Source organism: Macrobrachium nipponense, chromosome 38 (genome assembly GCF_015104395.2).
Source record: "Macrobrachium nipponense isolate FS-2020 chromosome 38, ASM1510439v2, whole genome shotgun sequence".
Taxonomy (NCBI): domain Eukaryota; kingdom Metazoa; phylum Arthropoda; class Malacostraca; order Decapoda; family Palaemonidae; genus Macrobrachium; species Macrobrachium nipponense.
This window is the reverse complement of record NC_061098.1, coordinates 43,555,595-43,578,874: the sequence shown is the minus strand read 5'-3', so window position 1 is coordinate 43,578,874 and position 23,280 is coordinate 43,555,595. Positions and strand designations below refer to the sequence as shown.

General features: G+C 34.5%; 1 protein-coding gene across 1 annotated transcript in view; it reads right to left on the bottom strand.

Annotated features, from left to right (window-relative positions):
• Positions 1 to 1,067: 1,067 nt before the first annotated feature.
• LOC135209822 (irregular chiasm C-roughest protein-like) overlaps positions 1,068 to 23,280 on the bottom strand; it is a 36,240-nt gene continuing 14,027 nt past the window's right edge. The window contains exons 2-3 of the mRNA XM_064242594.1: positions 4,794 to 4,931; positions 1,068 to 1,204 (exon numbers count right to left, since the gene is read on the bottom strand). Coding sequence (XP_064098664.1) covers positions 1,068 to 1,204; positions 4,794 to 4,931 — 275 coding nt within the window. The remainder of the gene's footprint in view (positions 1,205 to 4,793; positions 4,932 to 23,280) is intronic.

The window sequence follows — 23,280 nt, the reverse complement described above, 5'->3', positions numbered from 1 at the left end:
TCAGAATGTGAAAATCTGTGAATTATCATTCTTAATATTATTGATATTATTGATGTTTTTAAAAATCCATAATTATATATGAGAGTATATTTAACTGGTTGTTTTAACATAGTAATATACTCCTTATACATAATTGTGGATTTTTATTATATAGATTGTTCTTCACGAGATTGTGAATTTCTTAACATTAATATTATTATTATATGCTGGAAGAAGACCTTCATTAATACAGGTTTTATTGTAAATAAAGGCTATTTCAGTTGCGTTTATTTTGTATAGAAGTTTCTCCATTCTTCTTATTACTGACTTTGCTTCTGTACTCAAATTGGCTATTAAAGCGCCAAATGAGGGATTCCTGACAAAAACGTGGTATTTGTCAAATACCACGTTTTTGTCAGGAATCCCCCATTTGGCGTCTGTGTTAACAGCCACTTTGAGTGCAGAAGAAATGTCAGTAATAAACGCAGCTGAAATAGCCTTTATTTTCAATAAAATCTAATATTATTATATAATAAGAATCTCTTATCCATGGGTTGGAAACCACTGCAATTTAAACAAATAAACCTCATACGAACCATTGCCATAGCATTGTTTTCATGGAGCCTAAAGGTTTGTATGCTTTGTTGCATCAGAGGGGCTTTGGGATTCTTCAAAATGGAAGAGATGACACATTTAATCTAATGTATTTAATGTCTACTTTCTTTAGAGGAAAGTTACTGTATTACGTTTATTCATTGTTCTATCTGATTTTTTGGGACTTCTTCTATCCATTTGAATGACCCGAAAATGAAAAGAAACAGGATTTAACAAAAGTTATTCTTATCTAATTTTATATCCTTTCTAATAATAATAATAAATTAGTAAAATTTTAATAATAATAATTAATAATAATAATAATAATAATAATAATAATAATAATAATAATAATAATAATAATAATAATAATAATAATAATAATGATAATAATAATAATAATAATAATGATAATAATAATAATAATGATAATATCCAGCTAACGACCCTCACCCATAACAGTGACGTTAGCAGAGGCCGCCAAGGCACTGGTGTCAGTAGTGGGACACTTGGCACTGGTACTCGCCGTCGTCGTCCAAGGTGGCGCCCTTGATGACCAGATGGTGCTGCCCCTTGCTCGGGTCCCCCGAGTAGGAGTGGCGAGGGTAACCTGGGACGTCGCGCTCGAAACCTTGGGACAGATGGGCGTCTTAGGTTACTTAAGCGGACGAAGAATAATACACATGAAATCACCAATTCACTTGGGGACAATTTTCGATCCCCGAGGGACCGTAGTAGATCCACATAACCGTGCATCCGATGTCTAACCCAGTCCCTTACGACGCTCCTGATTGGCTGTTGATAAGCAATCACAGGGCTGGAAACTGTCAGTCTCTCGAGAGTTCGCATAGGCAGGATGTGTGTTCCACTTCAGGAGAGGCGGAACATGCCTCCTGCCTATGCGAACCCTCTAGAGAGACTGAGAGTTTCCAGCCCTGTGATTGGCTTATCAACCGCCAATCAGGAGCGTCGTAAGGGACTGGGCTAGACATCGGATGCGCGGTTGATGTGAATCTACCATAGGCCATCGAGGATCAAATGCACTTAGGGACATTTGATTTCCGAGGGACTAGAACCGAACACAGGGAAACACATTTGATCCCCGAGTGGCTAGTACTAGATATGCCAAACAGATTTGATTCCTGAGGGACTAGTACTAAGACATGAAACAAATTATTTCCCTAAGGGGCTATTACTGAACACTGCATAACTGTAAGTAAGAAATCACTGTTTCACTGTGTTTAGTACTAGACCCTGGGGATAAAATGTTCTTAAGTGAATTGATGGTTTTACGAGGTCCATGAAAATTTCAAGGATTTCGTGGAATCTGTGATTTCACAATCTTAGTGTAACATATGGAATTTAGGCCGAAGAACAAAGCTTCCGATGGGACCTGTTACGATGTCATTCGCCGCGGAAATAAAAAACTGAGTCTAAGGTTTGAAAAGTGTAACAGGTGGGGAAAACCTCAAAGCAGTTGCACTATGAAAAATTGTTAGAAGAGGGTGGGAAGTAAGATGGAAAAAAAAGATATGAGTGGAGGTACAGTAAAAGGAATGAAAGGAGTTGCAGCTTAGGGCCGAAGAGACGCTGTACAGAAACTTTATGTAATGCTTACAGTACCCCACTACGCGAGATTGAATAAACAGGGGTAATAATTTTCATTGATGAAAGTTGGGGTTAGAAGCCACTCAGCGCCTCCTCTTTAGGACAGTGAAAAGAGTTGAAGTGTTGAACAGCAAATAAAGTGACAAGAAGAGCTGCAGGCAGGGACAAACAAAGGAAACGCTCTGAAGCGTCAGAGAGAAACAGGAAACTTGAGAAGAGGATTATCGTCCCTGTTGGTGGATCGTCGAAATCGAATGAAAATAAGGAAAAAAAAAGATCTGAGGATTCAGGCTCCACGAGTACACACCCCACGGCTAAGAGAAAATGAAACCTGAAAACGAATTAAAGAGAAAAATAAAGAGAGCAAAGCTATTTTGTTCCACTATTTACGTCCATAAAAGTGTCATTTTCCATAACTCTTTAGATGAGTTTCTTGATTATTTTATTTCCTTATTTTCAAGTCGACTGTCGTCCGCGAAAGCCCTCGGATTGCGTGATAAAAGAACAGCAGCCAAAACAATTGAGAAACGAAGAGGGAATATTTATGGATGGAACAGACCAACTTACAGCCACTACACATATATATATATATATATATATATATATATATATATATATATATATATATATATATATATATATATATATATATATATATATATATATCCTGTGCCAATCAATGAAAAAAGCCAATATCATGCTGCAGTTAATATGCTGACTGGGTAGTGGCATCAGACAGGTTGAATAATTATGGCTTTGGAAATGAGGTTTCTTGTCAAATCACGGCAGACGCTAATTAGCTAATCTACATCGGATATCATGATGCAGAGACATAACAATTATATATTCATTTAGTGTTGCTATGCTATATTTTCAAGGACTGGGATCATTATTAGGAAACTTTCCCTTGTCTCTCTCAACATACGTATATTACACAGCTCTGCTCATGGACTAGTCTGGCCTGCCAGCCATGTTGGACAATGGCTGGTTGTTTCTGCTTATCATATAGATTGCTGGTCTGTCTGTATTCGATATAATAGGAGGCAGGCCAGGATAGTGCGTGAGAGGAGACTGTGGTAAATAATACTTTTGATTATGTTAGCATATTGTTTTGAGAAGATAAGCACAAATCTGAGGGAAATGTACCAGCTAAGGAACCACCGCCCATTAACGATCAGTTATACCTGCACAGTTATGCCTGGTCAAACTTAACGTAAATGGGTTCAGTTTTACTTGCGTAGGCCAAATGTGCGGGCAAAACTGAACATTAGTGGGTTCAGTTTCACCTGCACATGCCAAATTGAACGTTAGTGGGCTCAGTTTTACTCTCGCAGCCCAAATGTGCAGGCAATACTGAAAGTGGGTTCAGTTTTTGCCCACACAGGCCAAATTTGCAGGCAAAACTGAAAATTAGTGGGTTCAGTTTTTGTTTTTCCTGCATCAGGCCAAATGTACAGGCAAAACTGAATGTTAGTGGGTTCAGTTTTGCCCGGACAGGCCAAATATGCAGGCATAGCTGAATGTTGTAGCGGCCTTTAGGGTTGCAAGTGTAACTCCATTAGGTGCAAAGGGTAATTTTTGAGCCATAACTTGAGCTCACAACTCCTAATTGCCTTCTTCTATATCATCAATATCACTTGCATGCTATGATGCTACGGTACGTTCCTGGCACAGGCATTAGGATGACTAAAAAAAAGCATTTTAAGATTTGTTCAATTGTATTAGACTTTTACTGGTTCTACTTTCCTCAGTGCGTTTTCACCCATTATGAATTCACAGAACAAATAAAGCCCTTAACTTTCAACACCTCTAGAGTTTTGATGAATTCAACCCAATGACTCTACTAATAGATATCCAGCTCTTTATGCACAAGGGTTCCACTGACTGGTATTTCCTTCAATCCACACTTCTTCTTGGTTACATGATGTACAAACTCAGTCGAACTTTGCAACGCCTCTCAACGATGAGTGTTTTTCTTAATATAATCCATCTACTTATTTAAAGAAAATATTGCAATAGGTAACAGCAAAACCGTCTGATTAATAGCTATGATTTCCAAATTCAGGATCACTATATTTTCCCCTGGATGAGAAACATGAATGATGCAAACGGAAAAGTAGAATGTGAAAAAATTTTTCTCCTGTTCTGTGATATTCTCTCACAACGTGAAAAACTGGAAACTTTGGGTCAGCAAAAGAGAAACTGAAGTTACTTAACCGAAACTATAGAAGATTATAATTCTTAAAAGAATGTTTCACGGTCACATTGAAGTGAATAATGATATCAATTCAGTCAGTTTGAAAAGGAAACATGCTGGTGGTTTTTATTTGCATAAAGAAACCGAAACTTTGGTCACTGGATGGTTTATACCAGTGAAGCCTACATTTAGGGATTTTAATGCAAAATTTTAAACATTATATAAGAGACAGCATAAAGTATGATTTATGTTGCGGTATGGTATCCTTCAGCAAGTGGTTTCAATTTCTAGACGCAAATATCAATGTTTCTAAATGTTCTTTAACTTATAAAAGAGCAAACCAGAAGCTCGCACATTTGAATGTATCTAAAATGAAACGAAATGCTTATTATATAAATCCCTCTTTGTCTCTCACCTAATGCAAAGCCATCTTTTGTCCACTGTGCTTTACCCTGTTGGTTTTGGATGACACACTCGAGGAAGACGTCCTCTCCGGCGTTCACTCTGACGCTGTGTGGAGAGATGGTGAACACCTGTTCCTGCCTGAAGACACCTGTTTGGAGGAGCAGAGCTTTCTTCACTATGCCTTTCCCATTTAGTTCATCTGCCTCAGTCCCACCAATTTACCCTCCACTGTCCCTTGTAATTTTTTACAACAACGCCTATGACACTGAAAATTTTCAACAGGATGTGTAAATTGACTATTTCAATGAGTCTTTCGAAGGATATTGTTATTTTGGAAACTACAGCATTGATTACTCAGGCATGTGTCCAGTCTGTTTCCATAAATTAATGCTAATCAAACACTTGTTTAACCAGTCCTGCTCCTTAGCAAGTGGTTGAAGTTTGACATATCAGTTATTTCCAGCCTCGTCTTCTGCTGCGTTCCCTGCTTCTTTTAAATCTGCTAGGAATGAGTTTACCTCTGTCTGGTGTCCTCATCTGGTCCTCAGCTAGAAACAGAATTCTGCTCCTTTGCTAATGACATTCTCAACAAAGTTTCCAGGTCCAGTTCCCTCCTCTCTTACATATGGTTCAAGTTGCTTTTAGAACTGCCATAGTCCTGTATATTCTTCAAAGTTTTTAAAGGTGAAATGGCTGTAAAATTCTTCATTCAAGCAGTAATTTTGCACCTATAATTCCAGAAACACACATACCCTGATACAACTCATCCCAAAGAAAGGAGACGGCTGTAATCTATTCAATAAGAATCCTTTCATTTGAATTTCTACAGTTATTAAAGAATTAGATATTTCCTATGTATCTATGTCGAGTGGACAGTAGTAGTGATGAATGTCCCTGAAAGGCCTATAAGACAGACCCTTCCATTTTTTATAACAGCTGTCGCTACTTATGTTCATTGACTGTAGAACTGTTGATGCAGGAGCAATGTATCTAAGAACAGTAGTTATTAACATTATCATTGTTTTTGCAAGTATTAGCTAAGTATATAAACCAGTTTACTTGCACCAAGGACACTATCCTTCATGTCAACTAGTGGTAGTAATTTAAATCAACTGGTAAACTAAAACCTGTCAATGTTGACAGAGCTGACCATAGTAATGGCTGCAGCTAAGTGTAAAGGCTCTTCATATCTGTTGCTAGGCTGAACTGAACTAAGTGATCATGGTTATTTTCCATTTATAGGCTGCCATCACTGATATTACTAAATATAAATGATGACCCATTTTTTACCATAATTAATTACTCCAGCCATTGTCGATATTAGAATTTAGTATAAATAGCTACTACTGGACTTATATACTGAATATAGCTATGCTTAAGTGAATCAGTATTTACTGGTGTCTCGTGGTAAACCAAATCAAATGAGTGAAGCCACAGTCGATACAAGTGGTAGCTATTAATGGTAGGCTAACCAATGAGCCAACCTATAATGATGATAACAATAGCTATATTGTCCTAGTAGGCACAAAATTACCAATTTCGATACTAACTATTATACTCACGTTGAAGAAAACTATGAATTTGCAATTGTGAATCTACCTCAGTATAGACTTGTCAAGTATGAAATAGAAAATAAGAGCGACGCCAAAATAAGGAGTAGCACTGTTAATTATTAATAACAATAAAGAATCTTTGAACATAAATTTTGATCAGCCAACCACAGGACTGGGAAGGTGCAAACTCATCAGTGTCTCTCAAAACGTCATGCAGTAAGGATCTCCATACCACCTCTCTTGACAAAAATGTCTTTCAAAGTTATAACTTTCATCACACCTTAGTTTTACCCAAGAAAGGAAGCGTTTACCAATTTCATCATCAAACATCGTCAAGCCAAAGATTTAAGATTTTAATGATATGAATTATGTGTTTTAGTAAAACTTAATGCTAAAATGGTGAAGGCACAGCGATGTCATGCAAGTAAGAAAAACATATGTTTTAGCTTAAAATTCATGTTTATTTTCACCATACATATTTTAGCATTAAGTTTGCTGAAGCACATAATCAATAAGTTCCTAGGCCTTACCTTACATCCCCTTACATCCTTACATTTTGTTCGGGTTGCCCCAGGTCCCTCAGGGGTTGGTGAGGCCTCTAATGTCTACCAGAGAGTTGCTAGTTACATCTTCCGGTATATTTTGCATCTTCCAATCTTGGATGCTATTCATCCTAGAGAAAAAAGAAACAATATAATGCCAAGATAAATGGCTCGCTCACTTCTTATAGAAGTGTCGGTATAGTAAGGAGCGAGTGGAATCACTACCACTGGGATGCAGTTTAGATATTTGTCGAGCTTATTCTTAAACACATCTACACTCACTCCTGATATATGCCTCAGATGAGCTGGCAACACATTGAATAGACGCTGCATTATCGATGCTGGTGCGTAGTGGATTAATGTCCAGTGAGCTTTCCTTATTTTTCCTGGTATAGTTTTTTGGCACTATTAATCTACCTCTGCTTGCTCTTTCTGATATTTTTAGTTCCATGATGTTTTCTGCTATGTTCCTTCTATCTGTTCCATGCTAAATTATCATGTAGCGTTCTCTTCTCCATTCTAGACTATTAATTTTAAGGATTGTAGTCTTTCCCAGTAGTCAAGGTCCTTAATTTCTTCTATTCTAGCTGTAAAGGACCTTTGTACACTCTCTATTTGTGCAATATCCTTTTGATAGTGTGGGTACCATATCATATTGCAATATTCAAGTGGACTACGAACATATGTTGATATAAAGCATAATCATGTGTTCAGCTTTTCTTGTTTTGAAGTGCCGTAACAACATTCCCATTTTAGCTTTATATTTTGCCAATAGAATTGCTATTTGATCATTGCATAACATGTTCCTATTCATCATCACACCAAGGTCTTTAACTGCTTCCTTATTTGTGATTGTCTCATTAATTAGTTCCCCTATATGCATATAGCTTTCCTTCTGTCTCCATAATTTATTGATTCAAATTTATCAGAGTTGAATACCATCCAATTTACCTCTGCCCAATCATATACTTTGTTAAGGTCTCTTTGTAGAGCGTTCCTATCTTCATCACAAGTAATTTCTCTACTTATTCTTGTGTCATACTGTCTATGTCTTCAATCATAATAAAAAACAGTATTGCAGCTAACACCGTACCCTGTGGCACACCGGATATTGGCCTTGGCTTCATCCGATTTCTCATCGTTTGCAATAACTATCTGTTTTCTGTTGTGTAAAAATTCTTTTAACCATCTTCCTACTTCATCCACGATATTGTGTTTCCTAATTTTCTTCACTAATATATTATGGTCTACCTTGTCAAAAAGCTTTTGCAAAGTCTAGATAAACCACATCTGTTTTCATTTCCGCTTTTTCATATTTTTAATATGTTCTCACGGTGACTAACAGTTGGGTTTGTGTACTTTTTCCGGGCCGGTACGAAACCATGTTGTCCTATATTAAACAAATTATTTTTTTTTTTTTATTAAATGTTTCATAATATTTTTCATCATTACCCTTTCATATACTTTCATAATATGTGATGTTAGACTTACAGGCCTATAATTACTTGCCTCTAGTCTTGATCCACTTTTGAAAGTAGGGGTAATATATTCTAATTTGTGCTCATCATAAATCTTGCCTGTATCTACACTTTGTCTTAATAATATTGCAAGTGGCTTTGCGATAGAATGAACTACTTTCTTTAACAAAATAGCAGGAACTCCATCCGGCCCTGCTGCAGCTCCATTTTTATTTTCATTAATAGCCTGCACAATATCAGCTTCATTAATATCTATGTCAGCTAAATATTCACTATTTTCGTCCCTTACTTCTATATCATTATCTTCATTATCTATTCTAGGGGTGAATTCTCTCTTATATCGTTCTGCCAATATGTTGCAAACCTTTCCTTTTTTTTTATTCGTTAATCTCCCTTCAATTCTTAGAGGGCCTATTTCTATTTTTCTTTTATTCATCTTTTTCGCGTATGAGTATAATAGTTTGGGGTTTTGCTTGGTATTTATTAGGGGTTTTTTCTTCCAAGTCCCGTTTTTCATTTTCTTTTGATTGTATAATCTTTTGTTCTGCATTTTCTATCTTACTTTTTAGTTCTATAACTTTCCAGGCATTTTTTTCTTTTGCAAGACCACTTTCTGATTTTCTGGAACAAGATCCTTCTGTCTCTTGGTATGCATGACTGATGATTACTTTTCTTCTTCGGTATATATTTATCCACTATTATCTCTAATATTTTTATATAATATCCGTATTTACCCTTATGTCATCACTTACGAAAATATTATCCCAATCTTTGTTTAATTCTTCATTTATTTCCGACCATTTTATATTTTTACTGTAGAAGTTGTATTTTCCATATCCTTCCCACTTTTTTCATTTCTTGCTTATCTCTGTTTTCACTTGCTTTGGAATGGATGTTTTAATTCTATGACATTATGGTCTGATATACTCACATTATAAACTATTATTTCTTTAACATAATTCATCTCGTTCACAAATTACTAGGTCTAGTATTTTCCTTTCTTGTTGGCAGTGATTTATTTGTTGAATGTTGTATTCTAGTAGCATATCTAATAGCTTTTCGAATTGCCTCTTATCTTCTGCACTACTATTACTCTCTTTTTTATATGTATAAGTACAACCACAATCTCCTATTCGTTCTTTCCAGTCTATGAAAGGAAAGTTGAAGTCTCCAGATACGAGAATAGTCCAGTCCTTGTGATTTCTACATATATCATCCAATTTTTCTATTATTAAGTCAAACTCTTTGGTATTAGGAGATCTATATATTACTATGTTCATTAATTTTTTCAGATTCAAATTCTATCTGATCTATAAGTTTGGAACCCTTTTATTTGATCATCATTCCCAGTCTCTTTGGGAATTCCAGGTTTCACTTATATTCATTATATCTATTTTCTTTTCAATTTGGGTTAGTTCTTCTAAGTACTCTATTTTTCTTTTTGAGTTACTCGTAACTAAACCCTGCGCATTCATCACTATGATGGTTTGCGTGTTTCTCCTTCATTTAATATTGGTAATAATAAGGATTTTCCCATGTCTTTCCTCCGTTCTGGTATGTTGTTCTTTTTTTCATTTCCAGAAATTCTGAGATTAAAAAATCCAACTTTTTCCACAATATTTGATCTTCTTCATCATAATTATTCATTTTGTGTCTGAATCTGCAATTTTCTCCGTATCTGCAATATCCTCTTGCATAATAAATACAATTATTATCTCTTGAGTAGAATCTTGGAGCTGAGGCTTTTTGATATTTTTTTGCTGACATCTCTGCATATCTCGTTGATGGCTTGCTTTTTTCTTTTACCTGATATTCTTTATTCCTCTCTTTATTTGTTTCTTTCTTATTTTGGATTTTATTACTTGATTGATTATTTATTTGATTATGATTCATGGCTACAGGGTGCATCCTTTTCCTTCTTTTAGGTTTTTGCATATTTTTGGTTTATGCAGATCTCTGCAATCATCCTCATAGCCATCTAGGTATGCACATTTACCATATATTTCATAGTTGTGACATACCTTAGGATGTTTTGTAGTAACATCTTTCTCCAAATTTGCAATTCCCTAGAGATGCCTACGAGCTAATGACTGCTTTTATTCCATACGAATCTTTCATTGCCGATCGAGTGAAGAGTTGTCATGTCTGAAAGTGGTTTTCATGAATGTATATCTTTCTGATAATATGTTTCACGACCAAAACTTAACATTCAGACACATATGGTAACGACTGATAACAACATAATTTTCTATAAAATGGAACGTCCCAGTCTTTTTCAAGTGCTTCATTGGTTTATTGTGCCGGCTTTGTCTGTCCGTCTGCACTTTTCTGTCCGCCCTTAGATCTTAAAGACTACTGAGGCTAGAGGGCTGCAAATTGGTATGTTGATCATCCACCCTCCAATCATCTAACACACTACATTGCAGTCCTCTAACCTCAGTAATTTTTATTTTTTGTTATTTAAGGTTCAAGTTAGCCACAATCGTGCTTCTGGCAATGATATAGGATAGACCAGAGTCAAAGTATATATTGGGTCTCCTCAACTCGGCAGTGGGGGCAGAGCTAATACTGTGACGTCAGAAGAGTAACACTGCCCATGCTTCTCAATTGAATTACTTAACCCTCTTACGCCTAAGCCCTAAAATTCAAACCTCTCCTGTATGCCGGCGCCGGTTTTTGAGTGAGCGCGGAACCGGAAAAAATATTTTTTTCAAAAAATCACAGCGCGCTTATTTTTGAAGATTAAGAGTTCATTTTAGGCTCATTTTTTTTATCATTGCCTGAAGTTTAGTATGCAATCATCAGAAATGAAAATAATATCATTATCATATGTAAATAATGCGATATATGGTAGCGAAAAAAAAAAATTCATAGATAATTGTATTCAAATCACGCTGTGCAAAAACGGTCAAAGCTAACGAGTTTACTTTTTTTTTTCGTTGTATTGTACACTAAATACAATCATTTTTTTATATATAATACATAGTAAAAACGATAAAGCAACACCGGAAAAATATTCTCACAAATGATGTACGAAATCGTAACGAGGCGTAAACGTAAAAAAACATGTTATTTTTTTTTTTTTTCAAAAATTCACCGTAATTCGAAATAATGTTCTAGAGACTTCCAATTTGTTTCAAAATTAAGACAAATGATTGAATATTACGATACTGTAAGAGTTTTAGATTAAAATTGCAGATTTCGACCATTTCGGACGAGTTAATTTGACGACGAATGTCGAAATTTTAACATATATATTTTTTCATATGCACATATTTCAAAGATGGGAAAAAGCTACAACCTCAAGTTATTTTTTATTGTATTCTTCATGAATTTGCGCACATTTTGATATATGAAACTCTATAAAAAGGCTAATATGAAAAGGAGCAAATATTAGGATAATGCCATGTACGTATTTCGGAGACTTGCGGCCGCGAATCGGCGCGCGGAGTGAAGGTAAATATATTTTTCAAAAATTCACCATAAATCACAATATTGTTTTAGAGACTTCAAATTTGTTTCAAAATGAAGAAAAATGACGGAATATTACTAGCCGTAAGATTTTTAGCTTACAATGCGTTTTTTTCAACTATTTCGGTAGAGTCAAATTTGACCGAACGTGGTTTTTTTTCTATTTATCGTGATTTATATGCAAATATTTCGAAAAAAAAAAAGAAAAGCTACAACCTTCAATCATTTTTAGTTGTATTCTACATGAAATTGCGCACATTTTCATAATATAAAACTTTATGTAACAGCTAATTTTAAATGGTGCAAACATTTCGACAATCGCACAAAAAAATTCTGATTTTTCGGAAGAGTTACCGCGCGAACGTAATTTTTTTTTTCATAAATTCACCATAAAAATCGAAAATATTGTGCTAAGAGACTTCCAAGTCGCTGCAAAATGAAGGTAAATGATTGAATATTACTAGAATATAAGAGTTTTAGCTTACAATTGCGTTTTTTCGGACCATTTCGGTAGAGTCAAAGTTGACCGAAAGTTGAAATTTTTGCACTTAACGTTATTTATATGAAAATATTTCAAAACTGATAAAAGCTACAACCATGGGTTGTTTTTTGTTGTATTGTGCATGAAATTGCGCACATTTCCATATATAAAACTTTATGTAACGGCAAATTTAAAAGGGTGCAAACATTAGGACAATCGCACGAAAAAATTTATCGGAAGAGTTATCGCACGAACGTAAGGAAAAAGTTTTTTCATAAATTCCACCATAAATCGAAATATTGTGCTAGAGACGTCCAATTTGTTGCAAAATGAGGCAAATGATTGGATATTACTATAATATAATAATTTTAGCTTACAATTGCGTTTCTCGACCATTTCTGTAGATCAAAGTTGACCGAAAGGTTGAAATTTTTGCACTTATCGTTATTTATATGAAAATATTTCGAAATTGATAAAAGCTACAATCATGACTATTTTTTAGTTGTATTGTGCATGAAATTGCGCACATTTTCATATATAATACTTTGTGTAAAGGATAATTTAAAATGGTGCAATAATTATGTCAAAGTGACGAAATAATTTCCGATATGTCACTGATACTTTTAGTGCGATAAGAAATAAATTCGTGCTTGCGCGCCTGCGTAGCGATTGAAACAAAACAACGCCTTGATCCGTGAACTCCCAGCATCCCCCAAGGCGCGTGATACAAAAGTTTTTCGGCTGGTAGGCCTATAAGTATTTTTCCGCGAATTTCAAAAAAAAAAAATTTTTGCGCCGACGTATGATACGTCCAATCGGCATACGGGAGACATTTTGACTCGACGTTTAAATACGTCCAATCGGCGTAAGAGGGTTCAAAGAAGCTTTAGTGTATATACATTTAATCCATATCGCATGGTTTTTTATTGATAAAATCTTGATAAAACCTATAAAGAGGTCACATGCTTGATTTTTTTTTAATACCCATTCAAAGTATATAGGGTCTGCTCTACTCGGCAAGTGGGGGCGGAGCTAATACTGTGACGTCACAAGAGTAACACCTTCCCTTGCTTCACTGAATTACTTAAAGAACCTTTTAGTTTTTATACGTTTAATCCATATCGCATGGTGTTTTTCATAAAATATTTGATGTGAAATCTGTAGAGAGGTCACATGTTTGATTTTTTTAATACCCATTCTCTCATTAAGTCACCAAGCCTTGTTTTATTGCACAAAAATATACCAGTTTGAACACACATAGCTACTCCAGCTTTCTTCATATGTTTTATTTTTTACTTATTTATTTACTTACCCATATACTGGTTGGCTGTATTCTCTCAAGTCCATTTCTTATAACATAACACTTTCTCTCTCTTTCTCTCTCTCTCTCGTCTCTCTCTCTCTCTCGCTTTTCAGTAATATTATCAAGATTTTAAATAATTCTTAAGAAATGTATTTAGTTCTGTCACTTTGTTCATATCTCACTTTGAAAAGCCACTTTTTAAGTGATAAAGGTTAGAATGATAGATTAATTATATTTTCCAAATCTTATTAGAATACTTATTGTTATGCAATAAATACAAAGAAAATGTGGACACAGGCAGTTTAGAAAATGGCAGTTGCATTTGCACGACTTGACCACAAAAAAGAAAACAATATCAAAATTATAAAGGAATTACATCATATACGATATAGGTATCAAAGGAATAAATAGAAGACAAGGATACAGGGAACACATTTCCAGCAAATTTCTCATTAGCACTTCATTATCACAAATATACTTCCGAACACATAATTTACATATAACACAAACTGTATACATAAAGGTAGTAATTATGCATGCCTCAAACAATTATAATGTTTTCGAAAAAAGTACAAAAAGGTATTCGTCAGTCTGGCTGGATGTATCTGATGACGTTTCTCAAGGGCGGGCTAGATTTCAGATCTCCCACGAACGCTTAATTTTTTTTTAATAATTTTTTTTTTGCGTGCGTAGATAATATTTTCTGTGCGCGATTATGGGTTTGAAATAATTGTAATTGTATCATATACCAATTGAAATGGCATTCTTTGTACTTTTACATGGTATATGGCAAAATGTAATAAGGGTGATGAATATTAGTAAGAAAAATGTAAATATTTACATAAACTTTAAAAATTTTGGTTCGTCTTTGACCTAGAACTCCTCGAAAATTTCTGAGAACACCTATCAATTTTATTTATGCATTATAGAGTAAATTTTATCAGCTTTCTAATCCATTTTTTCCAGTTTCTTTCTATCATCATCCCTTAGTCAGATACGCTACGAAACGTGAATGTATGTAGGTTGATGGATGAAGCAATTGCACATTTTTGTGTGCGTAGATAATTTTTTCTGTGCGCGCTTGTGGGTTTGAATTAATCGTAATTGTAATGTGCTATATATCATTTGAAAGAGCATTCTTTGTGCTTTCTTTAATGTAGTACAGCAACATGCAATAAGAGGAAAATTGATATAAAAAACGCCATCGCAAATAGTTATATGAAAATGTTATCGTAAATATAGTTTCATAAAGATATGGTCCTTCTGTAACTGATGACGTTTCACAAGGGGTGGGGGATAGGTTTTTAGTACCGCCTCGCGAGCAGACCCTGTATACTTTGACTCTGGAATAGACCACCACCGGCCCGTGGTTTATACCGAGGCCACAAAAAAAGATAGATCTATGTTTGGTGGCCTTGATTATACGCTGTACCAGATAACTCGATTGCGCCGAAGAAACTTCGGCGTATTTTTTGCTTGTTTATTTTACGTCTTTATTTTTCTGTTTGTTTATTCTGTATTCACAGATTTTTTGCTACGTATTAAATATGACATGTGACATTTGTTTCAGCTGTTCACCTAAATCTCGATTTTCTTTCTTGGCCGACTTTTTTTTTTATGTCGGTTAATTCTGTTAGTCATCTCATTTCTTTTATTGCTTTCTTTGCCATTGATCTACAAGAAACTTGCTTTGTCGTCGAGTCTGTCATGATATGATGAGTCAAAATTACAAAAAAAAAAAAAAAAAAAAAAAAAAAAAAAAAAATACATATATATTATATATATATATATATATATATATATATATATATATATATATATATATATATATATATATATACATATATATATATATATATATATATATATATATATATATATATATATATATATATATATATATATATATATATATATATATATATATATATATAATATTTTATTTGTCACTTGAAAACTGGAAATAATGAGAAGGAAACAGTCGTCAGAAACAAAAGATTTAGGATATCAACAACCACCTCCAGACCGCCCACCCTCCCCCCCAAAACATGGTGACCCAGCCGACATTTTCCCCATCTATTATGCCAGTCGGTAGTTGAGTAACACCTCTTCTTTGTCCTGCGTCATTAACAAAGGGTTTTAGGTCTGGGGCTTAGAAGCCTCTCTCTAGATTTCCTGTCATTAGCTTTGTGACTTTTGTCGTCTTCCTTCTAGGTGTGTTTTGAAATAACTGCGTTTTCAACATTATTCCATCCTATTCCATGATACTGTACGTTTAAAAAAGATTGAATTATTCTAAAAAAAAAAAAAAAAAAAAAAAAAGAATATACAGAAAGCATATGGAAAATTCATCCATGTTAGTTTTTATATTGTTTATTATTAATGTGGTACAATTCCAAAATGCGAAATATACAGCGCCGGTCATGTTCATTTGTCTCTTGATTCAAACTTTAGAATTTTGTCATGGCTTTGAAACTATTGCTCTAATTGAAAAATTGGCTACAATAGGTGAGGAAAGGCTGATCCTGTAAATAATTCAATATGTATATATATATATATATATATTATATATATATATATATATATATATATATATATATATATATATATATATATATAAAATAAAAGAAGCCCATAAAACGCCAAAATATTTCAGAGACTGCTGTCTCTGTCTTCAAGTAGGTAATGAATGAGAAGAGGGAGACAGCAGTCTATGACAAATATAGTGTTTCCTTTCTATATATTGGCAATTTTATGGGTTCCTTTTATTATATGGAATTATGTTAACATTTTGTAACAGAACATTTTCACCAGTCATATATTAGAGAGAGAGAGAGAGAGAGATGTATTAAAATCATAAGTGAAAAGGTGAGCAAAACCATAAAGGAGGACAATACGAAACTGTTGTATAGAGCGCAAATGAAAGTCAGTTCACGAGTGAGTATTTGGAATTTGAATATCTCTCATGTGAGAGAAATAACGGAATAGGCAGAGTCGAATGAAGGGAGCGGGAAAGAGTTCAGTACAGGTTTAGAAAAATGGTTGTGAAAATTGTTGTTGAGGATGTTAGGTGGGGTATTAATTGAGCTTGAAGAATGGAAAACTCTCAGGAAGTTCAGGATGTTAACAGCGATATGTTTATGGCAGTTGATGAGAGTGCGATGAAATGGCCTGACCAGGGTTTGCAAGGTATGCCTTGAAGAAGGAATGGTTCCCAAATAATTGGAGAGAGGAATAACTGGTCAGCTGACATAAGGTGAAATGGATAGGATTTTGATGAACAAAATAAGACAGAATCCAAGGATAGGGTTTAGAGGAAGGGTATATGCAACCAAGTTTCTATTTTGAAAAATGTTATTTGAGAAGTTTTAGAATCAAAGAAAAAATCTGTCTGTCTGGACCTAGAAAATTCGAGACGGAAATTGACAGAGGCAATATGGAGTGTGCAGAGAATCAGATCAGCTGCTGGAAACAATGACAAGTTTTTATTAAGGAAGCAATGTGCATTTAAGAATATGTCAGCAGGAGAGTTGTTCTGTGTAAAAGAGTCTAGTACTGAGATGTCTTTTGTCCAAAATTTTTTACTATCTTCATGAATGGAGAACTGTGAGAATTCACAGCAAAATCAATTAGGCGTCAGTCAAGTTTAGTGCGATGAGAAAGTACTTAGGGAAAGACTGCCAGGATGGTTGATGAATGTAGATGATGGGTACTGATGAGAAAGAGTTCGAGAGCGTTTGCAAGAGGAAAGAATTTTTCATGAATGTCAGTAAAGGGAAATTATTGGGGGTTAGTGGACACCAGGTAGATGACGCAATGCATGTTATTATGGGATGTGGAATAGTAGAAGCAGTCGATTCATTTACGTATTTCATAGAGAATACAGTTAATGATAGTGGGATGCGAGAAGGGGTAGGTCACAAAATAGGTAAAACATAGCAGAAGGCTGCTGAGTGTCTACAGATTTGGGGATGCTGGGTATGTCCGATGAAGCCAGGTTGCGGTGGAAGAAGGGATTTCTGGGCCAACTCTCCTTTACAGTATAAACAGTGGATGTTGAATTAAATTGAATCAAAAAGGTTGACGATGATAAGTGAAGTGACTGCCTATACTTTGGCTAAAAAATGCTGAGACTCGAGGGTGATTAGACTCGTTCAAACTTTTCAGGAAAAAGGGTGACAATTGGATAGATTTGGCAAAGATTTTGATCGGCACTGCCATTTTCCTCGTGTATGGATAATTAAGGGTCACAGTAATAAGAGGATTGTCTGTCACCCCTTTCCCTCCATTCGTCGGTACAAAAGCCAAACACGGAGATCAAAACATTGTACGTAGGTGATAATGGTTTTGAGCTTAAAGTTTGGAGGTGTCTAGAGGGAACAGAAGAGGGAGACCTAGAAAGCGATGAGAAATGGGGCATCTCAAAACGAACAAAGAAAGATATTGGAAACTTTGTTATTTTTGCATAGCTGGTTCTACCATTTGACCGAGCGGAATTGAGCATTTCCCTAAAATTGGTCGTGGTTTCATAGGGTCAGGCCTTCCAACGAACAGCTCATAAATAGAGTATACAATCTATATTACTTCAGTTCAATTTGATATTCATTACAATAAGCTGTAAAAACTATAATGGAAAAGTATCATCAAAACTGATGAATGGCGTCTCAGAAGTACGTACAAGACGACAAACTCCTATTCTGAGTTATGTCGTCGTGAAACCTTGGTCCAAGTACAGTGATTCCAGTATTTCAAAGAACACTTTTTATAGCTTCAAACTCCAGTTTTTAATTTCATTTACATAATTTCTGAAAGGATCGAAATTTGGTATATTCGTTCCACTGTATAGCTGGAGCAAGCTATTCCATTCCTAACTAGAAATTAACATTTTCCGAACAAGGGAAAGTTTTGCATTGCAAGAGGCCAAAACAGGGTTTGGAACAGATGTTCGTGATGCCTGTTATTCCAGGCATCACATTCTACCTGTATCAATAAATGTCAACCTTCACCTTCCATTAACCAGACTGTGTATATATTATATATAATGTTTATAGATAGATATAAAGACTTATTATACATATTATTATATATATATTAGATGAGTATAAGATAGATATATACGTATTAATATAATAGATAAATTAATATTATAGATCAGTATAGTGAATATTATATATGTATATGACTATAGTTATATATATATTATATATTTATATATTGATAATAATTATATATATATATATATATATATATATATACAAAATTCAATTATTGATATATAATAATATATATTACTATTAGATATATATACTATAGATAGAATATAGATATATTAGATGAGATACATATATAATATAGATATACATGTATATACATATATAATAATAATAATATATCAATAATAGCGATATAATAATATAATACTATATAATTAATTATAAGATACATATAATATATTAAGAATATAAGATAGTCATATAATAATATAGATACTATATATTAATTATTATATATATATATATATATTATATATATATCATATAATAGATATATATATTAGGTATGGAATTATATATAGATATATATATATATATATTATATAACATATAATAGTATAGATATATATAGCATTACATATAATATATTATATATATATATCTATATATATTATATATATATATATTATAAATAATACATAATATGCTTAAAAAAATCACAGTAGATGCACCGGTGACATTCATAAAACTATCAGTAGCTCCTTGGACGATGTTCTGAAATAAAGGACGAAAAAGCGCTTGGATTCCTGACTATCATTTCCCGTGGTATTCGTTATTATATTTATATAATGTAAAGTGTTTACATAATAATAATATGGGAATGGTTAGGGTCCATATATATAAAAGATTGCTTGCAGGAATGTGATCAGACTAGAGACGCTAAAGATGACGTATACAATAGTATGTAGCTAAGATAACATGCCGTCACCTGTAGTCCATTCAATTGTTTATAAACATTAGTCCAAGCTTCCTGCTTGAGACAACTACCCCGACCTATAATTCAAACGGCCTACGTGATCTGTAGCGTGTCTCATTTGATTGTGTGTTCGTATGTAACTTTGTCATTTGTATGTATGTTTCATATGTTCGAACTACTGTCTGTTCCTTCATAACTTGTAACAGAGATGGTAGACGGGCAGAACAGAGTTAGCTATCGTCATTAGAAGACCTGTACCTCTTTAACCTAAGCTTTATCATGTAGAAGGAATAGGATTAGCCATCATCATTGGCAGAAGCGACCAAGCTATCGTTATTAGAAGACTTGTACAATCATACCTGATCTTCATCATGTAAAACTTCAGAAGAATATATCTATTTTTATACTTCGTGTTTTCTACAAGAACCTCCTCACCGAACAATGAGTTTAACACATCGTCGTAATAACCAACAAGATAATACGACTTCGTAAGTGATCTACAAAACCCCAGACACTCCATTGAAGATGGAAGTGCAATACCAACCGACTTAGCTTAAGATTATCGCAAGTCAAACATTACCTCATAGGGCGCCTTATCATACAAGGCACAAGCCCTAATATTGGTGGTCAGTGGACCAGAAGAACTCTACAAAGAAAAAATCAGAATAATGAAGTATCAATAATAAGAACTCTTCAACGACGACGAAAGCAGCAGATTCTTCAAGCAACTTATTTTCATCGTTTAGTGAGCGACTTCAGAAAACAACAAGAACTGTTTAACGACGACGAAAGCAAGAGATTCTTCAAGCAACTTAGTATCATCGTTAGTGAATAACTTCAAGAAACAAAACCGACGTGTCCTTTTTCCTACGACAACGCAAGCTTCGTCTCTCATTAGAATCATTCAAGAAAACATCGTTAGTGAGCGTTTCCGGCACTCCAAGAAACAAACCGAACGTGTCTGCAGCATCGGATCTTTCAAGGGCTCGAATCATCGAAACAACGCGCACGGGGGAAACTGAAGCCAAACCAGGTCATCCGCTAAATAGAGAAGGAGGACCAAGGCCGTGTGTCGTTATCGGAACACCGTGACTTCCCACAGAAGCAAGCTAAGTACAATTTTTTCTTATTCATTTGGAGTAACTTTGAGTGTTTCCTTTGCAGGTCGAATTTCGTTATTCCTGTGGCTGAAGTTACGAGACATTCTTATTCTTACTTTTTACAGAAATTATCTACATCATTGAGATTTCGCTACTGCGAGTTTTTTATCTTTGAGTGTCTGTTTCCAGAAGTTCTACTGAAAGTGTCATAATCATATACTATGTATTTTTAATCCCTTACGTAACAAATCATATTACAGTGAAATATGCGTTTACGCAGTGGACGTCTGTATTTATACAGATGCATGGATAGGGTCGTTAAGCACCGTAGTGATTAGAAAAACACACAAAAACAATTGGAACACCAACCCGTACAAATCTAGATAAAGTTAGAGGTAACACTATTTCGGGTCATGACAATAATGCTCCTTTGCAAAGTCCCGCTCGCAGTTTTAGCGTGAGTTTTTTTGAGTTATATAAAATATCGAACCTCAATGACTCAACTTAACTTTAAAAATATGGCTGGATTGCAAGGAATAACATGTCTGTAAAAAACTTTCATCAGGCTAAATGCGCTGACCAGGATCCCTCACTATTTCAAATTTTAGCAAAGAATGAAGTCCAAACAGTTAATATTGAATGCAGTAGTGATAAACTTTTCTTAGTAATCGCTCAGTTCCTATAGTTCGTCATTCATTGCTTTATACGTAACCAGCAACATAATGCCAAAAACACACAATACGTTGCCGATGGTATAAGAGAAGGATCCTAATTATTACAAAAAGAAACAGAAACAGTAGCCCGTTCAGAATCAAACAAGCAAACTCGGTGACTGTGTCACCTAGTCAAGCGGTCAGGTCGTCAAAACTGCCGAAGTTTTCAAAGCAAAGCAAATTCCACACAATAAGCGACTCTAGCAGAGTGGGGAAAAGCGATGTTGGATCATACAAATACCGATATCTTTGTTTTGAATTAAAAAGGATTTTTCCTATGAAACAAACACACGACCGTATAAAGTAATCAGAGCAGGTTTTCGTTTTTTTTTTTAATACGTAAGTTATTATAGTAGTGGTGGATAAAGCCCGACTGTACGCGCCCGTAAAAATTAGAATATCTTGTTTATTTCCTTTAGTACACGTAATATCCTGTATTTTACGGACTCACCAGTCTGTTGTTCGCGAACTTCCCTAATGAGAGTCCGGATAAGAATAGGCCGCTTACAGATACCTCTATAGTTTATAAAAAAACATTGATCTGTATGTAGTGTAATTGTAAGATACATTCTAGGGTATACAAAATATTATCTACATCCTGCAAAATAAGGCGTGTTTATCAAAGGAAAATCCTATAAACCTTCAAACATATCAAAATCATTTTGAACAAAAAAGAGACAATTAATCAAATAATAACTTATATAAAGGAACAATACATTTGTCTCATAAATCGTAACATTGTTCAAATGACCCAACAGAATTCTCCCACAACCGCAGTCGCACTTTGCAACGCAAAAATCTCGAGAAGCATGCACCCTCGAATGTCTTAGGTGCGTTTGTTAGAAAAGAACTTTGCTTGGGAAATGAAATTTTAAATCCTTCCCGACACTCTGAAATATAACGATTTCCGCGAACAAAGCCCTAGACACGGTTGACACAGCAACAAGTTAATCTAGTGATCCACAAACGTATACATATCGTGGATACGGAAGTTATAAATATCGCATTTTTTTTATTGTTGCTAACTTTTAATCCCGCCCAATCATTCGTGGATGAATCCCTCTGTTAATCTATCTAAAGTAATATCCGTAAAGTCATTCAAGCAGAGGTGGATTTCAGCAGAAATTTTTTTTTGTTTTTTTTTTTATCTTTTATCTGAATACCAGGAAGTTTTCTCACTAGCGAGTGATCTCTGGGAAAAAACGGATGTAATTTAACACAAAATACGGTCTAAGGACAAACATAAAGCTATATAGTACCTTCGTGTAGACTCTCAATGAAATTTCAAAATAGAGATAAATGACGAAGTTGAAAATGTTAGTAATAGGAGCCATTAGGAAATAAAATAAGCCCATATAATTTTTCCCTCAAACGTCATGCCATAAAAGATCGGACTTGGCGTATCTGCGTAGATTTCTGTCGCTTAAACAAGGAAACGACTCCCGATAGTTTCCAGTGCCATGAACCGACGACATCTTATCTCTGTTAGGTTAGAATAATAATTTTTTTTTTTTTTTCACCAACTTGGACTTACTTAAATGCTTTTACCAGATACCATTACCTAAGTGATTGTACCTCATACACCGTTTTCAGCACACTCAGGGGACATTATCAATTTTTTACGTATGCCTCCGGCTTACGTTGCACCCCAATTACAATATAGTGTTTGGAGACTTTTAGGGGATAACCTACATGCCTATATGGATGATCTTGTAATCTTTTCTAATACCTTAGAAGTACATTCACATAAACTAGAGCTAGTCTCAGAGTAAAATATCTAAATGTGAGTTTTTAAAACCGAACATGTTTATCTAGGTTTTATGTGTCTTGTCAATGTCTTAAAGTAGTCCATGGTAAGGTGTCGGCTATTCATAACTTTCCGGTAC